At 41.5% G+C, this 13,512-nt stretch overlaps 1 protein-coding gene across 2 annotated transcripts in view; it reads left to right on the forward strand.

Moving 5' to 3' along the window:
* The first annotated feature begins 266 nt into the window (after positions 1 to 266).
* Positions 267 to 13,512, forward strand: part of kif5ab (kinesin family member 5A, b) — a 77,966-nt gene continuing 64,720 nt past the window's right edge. For both annotated transcript variants that reach the window (XM_085354708.1, XM_085354710.1), the window contains exon 1: positions 267 to 395. In XM_085354708.1, coding sequence (XP_085210834.1) covers positions 267 to 395 — 129 coding nt within the window. The remainder of the gene's footprint in view (positions 396 to 13,512) is intronic.

The following is a 13,512-nucleotide window of genomic DNA, read 5'->3' on the forward strand; positions in this document are numbered from 1 at the left end:
CAATTTAGTAAACACCCAGGAGCTGCTTCTGTTTTGCTTTTATTTTACATTTCTTTTAATATTTTGCAACCCCAAACTCCAAATGCTTCGCCTGCCAGTCTCGCTTTGCATGTGGCTATATCCGGTGGTTCCAGTTTGCGTGCAGGTGCTTTAGGAGAAAAGGTTGCACAGGGGCTTTTTTTTTTTTTTTTAAATCAGGCTATTATTTTTGTTTTTAAACTCCTCTTTATCTCTTTGGAAGCTAAACCACAAATTTTATTTTCACAATGGCCGATGCGAACGGTGAATGCAATATCAAGGTGTTATGTCGATTTCGTCCACTGAACCAGTCCGAAATTATCCGCGGAGATAAGTTCATCCCAATATTTCAAGGAGAAGACACTGTCATCCTCGGGGTAAGTTTTTTTCCCCCACCTTCCTTTCATTCTGCCACATCTCCGTGCACTTGATGAACGCTAGGGGTTACACTTATCATCTTACTCACACATCTGATAGGCAAGCGGCCAGACTGAAGACTGGAAGCTTAGAGGCTTCTGACAGGGATCAAACTAAGTATAGCCTCTGTCAATAATATCGATACTGCGATTAGCCTGCAGCATTAACCAAGTGTGTGATGCTGCTGTTAGTGGGAAACAAGGCTTTCCAAAATCTGTCATTAGCCTAAGCCCAAGATCAAAATGATGAAGAGCCATTCCCCAGCATCACCTTTCTTCAGGATTACTAAACTCCACAAAGCAGAGCGCTTTGCCAGCCTTGTGATTAAAACCATTTTCAGAAATGCCTCTAAATCTTGACCCCACCTTTGTAATCCAAAGCAAGTTCATTATTTGCTCCTTCTCCTGTATTGATCTGCTGACATTTGGTGTGTTTCCCCTCTCAGAAAAATTATGCAGTACTGATTGATCTCCTTGTTTATGCTTCTTGTAGTCAGCTGTTAAGAGCACTGTTGAATGATCAGGTGGTGCAACCCTAATGAGAGCCTTAATTATGATCTGGGGTTGATTCTGTTCAGTGAATGGATTTTGTTTCAAGACAAACTTAATAGAAGCTGATGATTACTGTCATGGCTTTGGAGTAGCAATATAATGAACCAAAGCATAAAATATTTATTTGACTTATGGATTTGTATGTAAGGGTGTGTTTACTATTGCGACTGGGATCCCTCCACCACTGACAGCTTTGTGGCTGTAGCTCAGGTGGCAGAGCAGATCAGCCACTAATCAGAAGGTCGGTGGTTCGATCCCAGGCTGCCTCCTGGCTGCATGCCAAATATCCTTGGGCAAGATACTAACCCCATGTTTGCCTACTGGTGGTGGTCAGAGGGCACGGTGGCGCCAGTGTCCGGCAGCCTCGCCTCTGTCAGTGCGCCCCAGGGCAGCTGTGGCTACAACGTAGCTTGCCATCGCCAGTGTGTGAATGGGTGAATGACTGAATGTAGTGTGAAGCGCTTTGGGGTCCTTAGGGACTAGAAAAGCGCTATACAAATGCAGGCCATTTACCATTTTGCACAATCGCTGGCATGCACGAGGAAAATTAGAGTCTTCTAAATGCGATTGGTCTTTTTGTGTAGAGCACATCTGGACTGAGGCTATCATGCACAAACATACACACACATAGATGCATAAATGCACGCCTATAATTAAATATGGACACAGACATTCATTTTTCACTCCTAACACCCACATTCTAGTGGAGCACACTCTCCACCAGAATGCACACGTGAACAGACACACAGAGATGGAGAGAGTGAAATCCACACCCATTTGGCCTGAAGGTTGACTTTAAGTGCCAGAAAATCCCTGTCTGCCCACTCTGTTGCCACACACACACAAATACATATACACACGGATTAAAATGCAAGACATCTTTATTAGGGTTTACATCCTGGCACGTCTTTCTTGCGGGAATGTCTTTCTTTCTGGGTTGCAGCAGCAGGACATCTCGAGAAGAACGAATGCTTGTTATCACATAATTTTGATGCTGTTTGATGATGGCAGGTTGGCATTATAGCAGCTTGAAATCATATAATTCAAGCATCAGACTTGACAACTGTATTTAAATTAAGGCTGGGCGATACGGCTTAAAATCCATATCACGATATAATTTGAAGCACGTGCGGTAACGATATATATCACGATATATTCTTTTCTTCGGTATAACATATTTTCCACACTATAAGGCACACTTAAAAACCTTTAATTTTCTCAAAAATCGAGAGTGTGCCTTATGTATGAATTCTGGTTGTGCTTACTGACCTCGAACCGATCTTGGCGTGCAGAAATCTGTTAAAAAATGTACAACTTTGGTAAGCCGCACTGCTTGATGGATTGTCAGAGCATTACGGCTGCTGTGGTGAGGAGCTTCGCGGAGTAATCTGGGTCCAAAACTCCATCGACTTCAGGTCCCAAAGTCAAACGAACACTGAGAGTTAAAAATGGTCTAAATTATTTCATCTTTAATAAAATCATCAGCGTTGCTGCTTTACCAGGTGCAACAATTAAGTTTAACATCCATGCATCCATGAAAACAGAATTTATTAAATTTAATGGAGTTACAAGTTAACAGGAAGTTAGCTCGCTAGTTTCCACCTAAACATGACATATCACAGGGGCGTCGAACTCCAGGCCTCAAGGGCCGGTGTCCTGCAGGTTTTAGCTCTCACCCTGGGTCAACACACCTGAATCAAACGATTAGTTCATTACCAGGCCTCTGGAGAACTTCAAGACCTTTAAATCAGCTGTCTTGTATCAAGGTTACATCTAAAACCTGCAGGACACCGGCCCTTGAGGCCTGGAGTTCGACACCTGTAACATACCATGTTCTGACAGAGAGATTTTTGAAACTAATTAAAACGTACAGCTCTGCTACCACATCCAACATAAATGAAGACAGAAAACTAAACAGCAGTGGCGTTTGCAGGGTTACTGAAGTTGGACTACCTGGTATATAATGTTGTGCTACGTGATTGCTAGCGACACAGCTATGTTAGCATAACATTAGCACAGTAAAGCTGGAGGATGAACGCCAATTTTTTTTCCACTCAATAAAAGTTAACGTGAGGGACTCTGGTGGTTAGGGACAAATGCAATCGTATAGCAGGATGCTATACACGGGGCAAACTTCAGTCAGGAGAACAACTGAGATTAGGGTTGCCAACCGCCCCTTAAACAACGGAATCGTCCCGTATTTAGAAACAAAAGTACACATCCCGTATTGAGCTAATAAGGGACGCACTTTGTCCCGTAATACAGTGAGAATCAAAAGTAGTCTATAAATGTTAATGGAATTAACGGTTTGTTTGAAAACATAATTCCCAGCCCCTCTCCTGCTTTGTGACCAATGAGCTGACAGCACACTTATGACAATTCGAGTATGACAATTCAGATTACCGCTTATATCATTGGTCGAGGAAAGGTCGCTTGCTGAGAAAATACCGGAAGACAACAGATGACCACAACAAGAAGCATGGCCAACAGGGAAACAAACGCCGACACTGCGGTGCAAGTCTCGGACAACAGTACACCTAAAGCTGGGCAGACACTGTGCGATTTTTTCAGTCGCGTTATTCAGCTCCTGCTCAAACTGCACGATTGACTCGCAGGGGTTAGAAGTTGGTAGGTCACGATGCAGGTTCTCACACTATACCGCCCGATGCTCTGATGCGACCTGAGTGCTCACACTGTGCCTCCATAACATGAAGGTTATAACAGAAAATCTGTCGCTCGCTCGCTCTCTCTGTCTTTCACTCACACAGACACACCACCACCATCAACTTTGCTAAATTGCTAATGAAAAACATTGATCAGGCAGCTGTGATTGAGCAACAGTGTAAATCCAACTATTTTCACGGTTGTTGTGGTCGTGATAATTTTGTGAGGCCACATCGAAAAGGCTCGGATGAGCTTTCCAAAGTTCTACAAGTTGTGCCTCCATCGCTTGTGTCCAGATCACACGCTGCACAGCCGTGCTGCGCCGTCTTTTTCACCGACGTTTACGTGTTTGCACGTGAGCAGTGTGAGCGGCTGTGGTGACACCCTCACGAGCGATTGATGATCGGGAGCTGCTCGAGTTGTTAATCGCTTCTCGTTACCCCACGTATACTACACGATGCACGATGAAGGCCAAAATCGGGCCGATCACCAAATCGGTCGCACGACTCAAAAATTGTCTCAAAATGGGCCAAAAATCGCACAGTGTAAGCCCAGCATTAGAGCAGCAATGTTTGTTCCCCTCAGAGAAAGAAAAAAAAAGGCTGCAAAAGTACAGGGAGGAATGGGAAAAGGAAAACACCTGGCTGGAAAAGTGCACGATAACACCTATAAAGCGCACTTCGCTGTGTGCCGGCGCACTTTTTCCATAGGCATGCTTCTAGTGGTGGGCACATGAAGAACATGAGAGGCGTGAAAGCTCGGGGGAACCCTTAACCAATTTTTTGTCCACCAGGCCACGGCAGAAGCAGATATGGTATGTAAACATTGGGGTTAATATGGGCATGTGCAGTGAATATCAGCGCTATGTGGCCAGAAGTGTGATAATATAATTTATTTTGTGTAATAAACAACTGCAAGGATAGATGATTACAACAAATAGATGACTAATACGTAAAAGTAATACATAGATGAATAATGATGATGAGTTAAGATGCGTAATCATGGGAACAAGTGGGTTTACAAACAGGAGCAGCTGATTAGCATTAGAAAAGCTGAAATAATACCTCAACTGAAGCCAATTGTACTAAATGCACTATATGTGCACAGTTACAAGAATATTTTTCGTTCTATTGCTTTCTATTAATTTATATAATTTTACGTTAAGCAGGACAGAGTTCTTTTAAAGAAAGATTTACTTATATTCTCAAAAGCTAAGCATGACAGGCTTCTGTTTAAGAAAGAGACCTGTTTTACTGTGTTAATGTTGTCATTTTGAGCTAAAAATAAATGGCTAAATGATCATTTGTTTCCCATATGGTCATATCACAAAGAATATGCATCTGCTTAAATCAAATTCAAGTCAAATGGTTAAAAAATATTTTCACACACAAAAACAAGAGCTACCACACTGGGAAGGGTGAAGACAACTGGGTTGCCCGGCCCTGGCCACGAGGTGTCCCTTATTTATTTTTCAGGGAGTTGGCAACCCTAACTGAGATTATTCATCCACAATACGAGGTTAGTTATTAATATACTGCAATAACATGGGAATAGAGCAGCTGCGAGAGAATTCAACATTAATGTATCAATGTTACGGAAGTGGAGGAAGCGCAGTTTTTGGATTTCCCCATATTTCAAAAGTGCTTCATGTCTTTGCTGTGACTGTCGCCCGGCATAATTTGCAGATGATAATGGTTGTAGCCGCTGCAATGCTTTCGACCAAAACAGGCGCAGCTTGATGACATCATCAACATACGCTATCGCGATAGAGCGGTATAGTCAAAATCTCTATCGTTGGCCAAATTTATATCGTTTCTATCGTATATCGTCTATATCGCCCACCCCTAATTTAAATGTGTTTGGGTTGGGTTGGAAGACAGCAGAATAATAAACACATAATTCAGATGTTCATTCAGATGATGAAGAAATGTGAAAGGCCATGTTTTGGTTTTAAAATTCACAAAATGTGTTAAATGACTGTATGTCTTTTGAAATGAAAGGGCAGTACTTTAGCTCCATTTAGGCTACTTAATATTGAAAAGAAGCAACGCATGCTTCTTATTAGCATATAGATGGCAAAGGTTGAAAAAAAGGTTTGAGGAAATGAGGTAACATCATGTTGCCCACTTAAGTTGAACTGTACTCCGTCACTATGGTGAGAGCCTGCTGTTGTTCCAGTATTTGTGGCAGAACAGTGCAGTTTTCTGCCTATATTTCCTCTCATTTCATGCACCAACCGCCCCTCAATTGCAGTCAGTACACCATGTGTGAAGTTTTCATCTTTGTGAATGTAATGCATGAATGTAAGTGGCTTTTGGTGCATAAATGCTTTCAGTGTGTGCGCTGTCCCTCTAGTATCTCAGAAGAAGCTGTTAAAAAAAGTACATGTCTCCTGTGAGTTGAAATGCCCCGGCCGTCAGATTGCATCAGGATTTAAAATATCAGGACGACAGGAAAGCAGACCTGCTGCGAGAACCCTGTAGTGACAGCTAAGCACCCACATTTTGTCGGCTGATAAAAACAATTCGCATCTGGGCAGTGGTGATGACCCTTCATTTGTCTGTTCGAGGATGACTCCTTCCCACAACTTGTTAACTGACAGAGGCAATGATTTAGGCTGTAGAGTGATGGTTTGACTGCACCTGGATGGCAGACAAGGGGGGACCCGGAGAGATTTAAAAATTGAAGGAGATGGCCTGTCGGTACACTGTGAATTGATATAGTAGGGAACATCTCTGGCACTTTCAAACAGTTTGTGTTGGTGAAGTGCAGAAAAAACTTCTGTGCAAAGGAACAAACAACGAAAGACTCAAGGATCAAATTTGATATCGGTTTTAATGATGAGAACTTTGACACGTTCACATCAGTGTGCACAGTGCACACTGATGAAGCAGTAAGAAATGAAAAAAGAAGTTTTCATCGATTCATTTGAACCGAAGCAGGACTCTGTAGCTTATGAACTGTTCACTTCAAGCAAGAAAAAAGTGTTTTTGTTTCTCATCAAACATCAGCTTATCTTTCATAAATGATGTTTGGCTTCTGCTGTTAAAGTTGTTGAAACCACTGGCTGTGTGACAGTAATAATTATTCTATGCTAATTGTGTCTGCGTGCAGCTAGGTGTTGGGCAAGATGCCTTTCACCTTGAGAACTCGGGGCTTTAATTGAACCTTGTGTTTGATGGCTTCCCTGCTGTTATAGAAGATATAGGCCCATCCGTTTGACATCAGAAGCGAGGAATCGGTGTAATTTATCTGAAGTGTGGTGCAGCAGCAGAACAGGAGTGCAGTGTGTTTCTTTGATTGTGTTGTTTGTCTCACTAACACAGGCAGAGAGAGTTTAAAAGCTGAAAGAGTGCAGAGCAAAGTGGCTAAATAAAACCTAAAACTAGCAGAAGAACAATGCGATCATTTATCACAGATCATACATCAAAACTCCAGTCAGCCTTCTTATCAGTTCCTCAAAGCACTTTCAGACATTATCATCATCAGGCTAATTTTGATAACAACGGCAGTATGGCACATTATCTTCTCTGTGTGACCCCAAAATGAATGTGTTTATTATTCATAGTCTTTTATTGTCTTTTTTTTCACCGTCAGATTTGCAGCCACCTGTGGAGCTAAGCATCACTCTGTGGCTGGGTGACAGTAATAATCACTCTGGCTGTACTGCCCCAACGAATGGTCTTTGTGTTTGCTCCACAGTGGAGTGACACAGCTGTCTCGAGTATTTCACTGCCTGCAATAATGCAGCATCAGAAAGGCCAGATTGTCCCTCCTAATCTTCTGTTAGTCAAAAAAAACTGTGACGGTGAATCACGCTTTCGGGTCTATGAATAAATAAATGATGGTTGCAGCCTCGGGGGCGAAAAGACATGGAATTTTTTCTTCAGTAATTTGACAAATGTGGCATGCTTATAATTTATAAGCATGCCACATTTGTCAAATTACTGTAATTATTACTGTAATTATTGTTATTGTAATGTAACGGTGAAGCTTTAAGATCATTTATAGGTTATGAAAGTGATCTCAGTAAGTCACATGATTGGGTCTCACAATAGTTTCACCTGAAACCTCTGCTGATAACGACCCACACCCTTTTTCACACCTTGGCTCATGTGATTAGCGCATGGTGGTTTGGTAAACCAAAAACACAATTTCCAGTTTTATTATGCTGTAGTCACATATAGGTAACTTGGAAAATGCGATTAAAGTTGATATCACTGAAAATAGGTACATATGAAAACCAAGAAAGATTTTCAAATCCACAATAATCTGTTTAATTAATTGATTGATTGATTGACTGGAAGTCCCAACCATTGCTTTAAAGATTCTCAGCAGCTCAAGATTCACTCTCCCAGAATGGAGTTAACTTTAAGAGCAAACCTGTGTAGGAAAGACAAATAAGTATTAGATTGTGTAAGAGTGTAAACTGCTGCCTGTCTCTATCTCTCTGATCTGTCCAGCTTTTCTGCAACCCTATTACATTGTTACCAACACAGGACAGTGTTGCCAGTGGGGGCCATCACCATCTTGGTTTTTGGAGATATAAGTGAATATATTTGGAGAGGGTAGAGTGACTGGAGAACGGTAAATCAACTGATTCTTATATAGCGCTTTTCTACTCTAGTGCTTTATACAACACAAGCACTCTCTTCTATGCTTTGTAAGTGCATTCTGCATAACATGTACACACATGGATGGATGGATGCATTGGAGAGCATCTTGGGGTTTTTATGTTGCCCTTTTAGTTCTTTTTAGTGATAAAATTGTTTTAAAATCACCACTATCCAAGAATTCACCAGAGTAGATCATTTTTTGGATGGGCATCTGTTGCAGACAGATTTTTTCACATTTATTTTTTGTGGAGCCAGCACCCAGTGATACTCAGTTGAACTGGATCTCAAGGAGCTTCTGCTTTGGCTTCACTTTTTTATACCCAGCGGCTGTGTTCATCTTCTAGAGTCTGCGGGATAAGCACTATCACTTTCATTCCCTTTGTCCAGAAACGAAAATATTTTCCATTTTGTTTGCTTTCCTTGTGATTATTTTTAGCCGAACGCTGAGTTTAACTTGAGGGGGTAAGAGAGGATGAAAGAACGTATCAACAAAGATTATTAGGTCCTTTCCCATTTCTAAGTATTACAACGAAGCCAGAGGAAAAGCCTCCACCATGGATCTACCCTTCAGTGTCTCACAAACTAGAGGTCATTGTGTTTCCATACCTGTGGGCCTGTTTTATCACGGTCCGTTGCTTTCCAAAATTAGAGTTACATTTTAATGAGCCGGCCTCGCAGTGCAGGTCCACACTGATTTAGATTGAACCAAAGTACAGCAAATAACAAGAAACATTTCAAACACTCATTATATCAAGTTTCGAAGTTTCGTAGCACCACGCTGACCTCCATGTCATCATTACATGGAGCAGAGTGACCTTTGCTTTTTTTGTTGACCGTAACAGATGAATGAAAAGCAATGTGGCTCTCTGCCCCCGTGTTAGTAAAACCAAGTAATATGTGTGGACTAAACAACTATTGATTTTCTATTTTTTGCACAGCATTTATATATCCCATGGATTATTCTTCCATGGCTGCTGTTCCCTTAAGTGTTTTACAAGACTTCTATAGAAATTGCAGTGGCTGCTGTATTCATAACAGTGAGCAACACCTTGTTTACATTTTTGGGAAGAATAGCGGATTAGAGGTCTTATAACAGTCTTAGAGAGCTCACAGAGAGCGCGTACCCTGCACTTCAGCTCTCAGATGTCATGTGGGCACATGAGGTAGCTTTTACTTTTTCTGCTACTAATAAATTAAGGTCAAATGGTGTGCTGCTGCAGAGAATAGATGTAACATGGTTAAAAACTAGCTGATTATTAACCAGCAGCTTCTTAGTTGGTGGGATGGCTGTGATTCTGATTTCTGATGGGCTCTTTTTCTTTAATCTCATCTGTGAGCCGATCCTCCCGCCTTCTCCTGTCCTTTTCTTCATTAGGCGCCAAGGTAGAAAAGATGCAGGGGAAACAGCTGCTGTTGAAACAAACTGTTGACAGAGCATGTCGGGCGCCGTGTAAAGTCATCTACCTGTCTTGTACCTGTTATTTATAGCTCCAGCAGAACCATTTCTTCTCAAGGATATTTTTTCGCATTACCGTTAACTGTCTGGAAACCAAGCAGAATCACAAGTGGTGATCTAAGGTGTGCTCTTCCTTCGCTCGCACACTTTGGCACTCTAATTCTATCAGCGCAGAGCTCACACCCTTTCCAATTAGCAGTGTGATGGGACTGCTGTGCGGGGTCAAGATCTGGACTCTTTTCTCCATGTTGGATATCGGTGCGAAAGCAGCCACCTCTTGGGATTAGACCTCGTCTGCTTCTTCCCTCTCTCGTTCTTTCTGTCATTCTCTTTCACAATAAATGCTTCACAGTATTTTTCTCTGTCTGGCTGGATTTCATGGTGTAATGATTCCGCTGCTCATTTCCTCATGACTCAGCAGCAGTTTAAAGAAGAGAGAAAAAAAGCTCAGCTCATCTGTCATCTCATTCATTTTGGCAGAGGCTTCTAGCAGGTTTTAATAGCGTCAAGAGGGGAAGCTCCCGTCAGTCAGGAGCCAAAATATTAAGGGATCTGTTGACTTTGGCGGAGTTTACGTCCCTTTATCCCTCCTAGAAATGTGAGGAGGTACAAAATGATAAAAGGGCTCATTGAGATCTATTTTGCTTTCCTCAATAAAGAAATCAATATTTAAATCATCACCGTATTAAAGCTAACTTGTGCAATTTTATAATGTCAAGGATCAAAACTATCTACCCCATACCAATAAAGACTCTCAGCACGCCTTAATACTAACATCACACTGACATCAATTCAGTCAGCAGCCACACTGAACAGGATATTAACTCCAGTTCCTTCAGCTCGTCTTTATTTTTACTCAGTGTGCATGTGTGTCAGGGTTAGATAAGCTCTTCCAGTTCGTCAACACTTTCCTCATGATTCCTCTGCCTTTGTGACACAAGTGGGTTGTGACTACCAAGCTTTTAGCTCTGGGGAGTGTTAATGGAGCGTCCTCTTCTCATTAGCCATGGCCATGCCCAGGATGCTGCCCAGGCCGCGTGTCTGCCCTCAGTGTATGCGAGCAGTACCTCGTAAACCAGCTGCACATGCTCGTGCACGTGTCGGGACATGCTAGCACCCCTGGTGTTTTGTTGTCTTGGGAATAGGAAAGCAAGGAAATCCCAAGGAGAGAAAAGGAATATCCCAGCCATCCAATGCCCAACACTTTGTTTCCTTTGGTTAAACACGGCACAGTTAATCGAACTGACATTTAAGAATGCTGACATGTACTCCAGCATTTTTTTTATTATTTCCCAGGAGAGCCATGCTTTAAAGCACATTTTCCTTTTCTGTGGATAATCTAATTTATCCCGATTTTAGTACTTAATTTAAACTACATCACATAAAAGAGACTTGGAAAATCTTGGCAAACATAAATATCAGGCTTATTTTAATCTTTGAATGGCCAAGGATTGGCCCCAGCTCAGACTTTAAAAAGCATTTCTCTCCAGGCTAAAGCAGCACGATGCGATTTTTGTTTTGGCTTCCAGCAGGTACGTCGATAATCATATCAAACTTTTTTATTTATTTTGGTTTGCTCTTTTACCTTACCTCTTTTGTCTCCTGGAGTTTCTCATTAATTCCATTTTATGCAAAATCTTAATAAAGTCGCTTTTTTTCTTCCTGGAGGCCTTTATTATCCAAATTACCTCGCTGCATGTTGCTGTCATTAGTTGTGGCAGAATTACAGTGAAAATCACCATAACCATGTTGTTTTTACAGGAAATTTAAATCATTGCTCAGTCCTAGTTTGATTCAGTCTAATTGCTTGCAGCAGAAGCTGATTGAAATGTGTGCTACTTTTCTGAATCTTCTTCGTGGTCTAATTTTTTATTCGTTCTCGGCCACATTAATGGGCCTTATACCAGTGGTGTGGTGCAGAGCTGTGGCTGGTTGGTGGGGTACTGTGAGTGTCTTCCTTTGAAACGTGCTGTATGGAGGATCAGTCACAGTGTCGAGGCTCACATTTAATCTAGACTGTGGCCCTGTACCACACAAACCCTCTATTTTAATTTGGCCTAGAGTTGTAAGCTGGTTGCGTTATCGTTACATTGGAGCATTACTTCTTGGCTAAAATCAACCAGTAAAGTTGGCTCGAAGGTTTGTGTACTAATTGAATTAGTCGTAGAGAAGGACCAATGGCTCAGTTGAAAGATTGCTTTCTATAAACCACTTTTTGGGTGACATATTTTTCACCTTTCAAAACGTTTCATATATTCCTTTTAAAAAACGTGATAAACTGATGCGCTGTCTGCTCCCGTAGTGTTAGAAGGTGCTGCGTGAATTACTTTACACATTTTAAGTTATATTGGCACTTTGGCACAGGGCGTTTTAAGGTAAAGTTGCTGCCTGAAAAGAAAAACACACACATTTCTTCAGCATTAAATGCTAAATGTGTTTGGCTTTTCCCCCAGTGTGCTGAAGTGCTGTAGACAGAGACAAAGCTGCTGTCACGAGTAATCCTGTATCCTGTGTGAATTAATTTTGATTGCATTAACTTGTACGCAGGTAGAGCTGAAAGGAAGAGACTGCTGGCTGAAAAGGAGATAACAAGTGTGAGGCCGCAAGACCTTAGATATGCCTTTTGACATCAAATATTCCCTTTGAGAGGGAGGACAGCTATTAGCTGGGCGCTCACGCTGTCTCGGGCTGTGACTGAAAATCTTTGCTTCAGGCTGACGCGGCTGATCTCGCTTCGTGTCAGACAACTCAGTTCTTCCTCAAGGCTCATTTCTGTTTTCTAGGATTTTTATAATTCTACAACATCAATAAATGGAAAATGTGTGAAGGCAGGGGGGCCAATCAAATGTGACATTGCAGGCAAGCGCTGGAGCAGTCAGTGTCACATAGACGATGAGGCATCTTTGTCATCTCTGCCAAGTGTTTCCTTTCTTCTCCTTGCTCCTTACCCCCTCTCCTTCTGAAACCTTTTCTCCTTTGTCTCTCTGCACTGTTTGCAGTATCTGAACAAAATTTAATTTTCTGTGTGCTTTGCACTTACAGAATGCTGAGGGCTCTCCTCAGTGTGTGCTTGAGCTTTTTTTATGCTCAATAAAGAGAATACGGTTGAATTATTTGAAGTTTCTGGAATCATAAAGGCAACATGATGCACAGCAAAAACAAATAAAGCCTCTCATGAAACAACATAATTAAGTGTTATCAGGTGGGACGTTTGTGTTTTCTAAACAACACAAAAAGGGATTCAAGAACTTTGTCAACATTTAATTGACAAAATTGTTTTCTAGAGGCTTTTGTTTTTTATTGCATGCTCTTCATCAGTAGAACTGCTAATGATAATTTACCCTTTTCACTTTAAGCGTAATAGCCTGATATTTGGTGAAACATGCTTGTTTGCCTTCTTGCAAAGGGTGAGATGACAAGAGAAATGCCATGCTAATGTCCTTATGATGTTCTATATTAATCTTAGCTTAGATTAGCCATGAACACCACAGACAAGGCACAAATAAGCACATTATGAAAAAGACATTTGAAGTGTTTCTCAAAGCTCGGTCATATAATTTCCTATTTGTAGATCCTATTTACACCAATAAACCGGGAATATTGTGTGTAGTACCTTCTCACACAGTACATGGGGCATTAGAAACTCTAATATGGTTGTGACACATCATGTTCAGGCCGGGTGCAATGAACCAGCCACGCTGCTGCATAGACTGAATTATTAGGCGGCCAACTAGCTTGAGAGCATGAACAAATATTTGAGTTAATCTATGTCATCAAGTGACGTGAAGCT

The sequence above is a fragment of the Diplotaxodon limnothrissa genome, linkage group LG5 (genome assembly GCF_057381915.1).
Source record: "Diplotaxodon limnothrissa isolate DT_005_m linkage group LG5, D_limnothrissa_male_GT1.1, whole genome shotgun sequence".
NCBI classification, from domain to species: Eukaryota; Metazoa; Chordata; class Actinopteri; order Cichliformes; family Cichlidae; genus Diplotaxodon; species Diplotaxodon limnothrissa.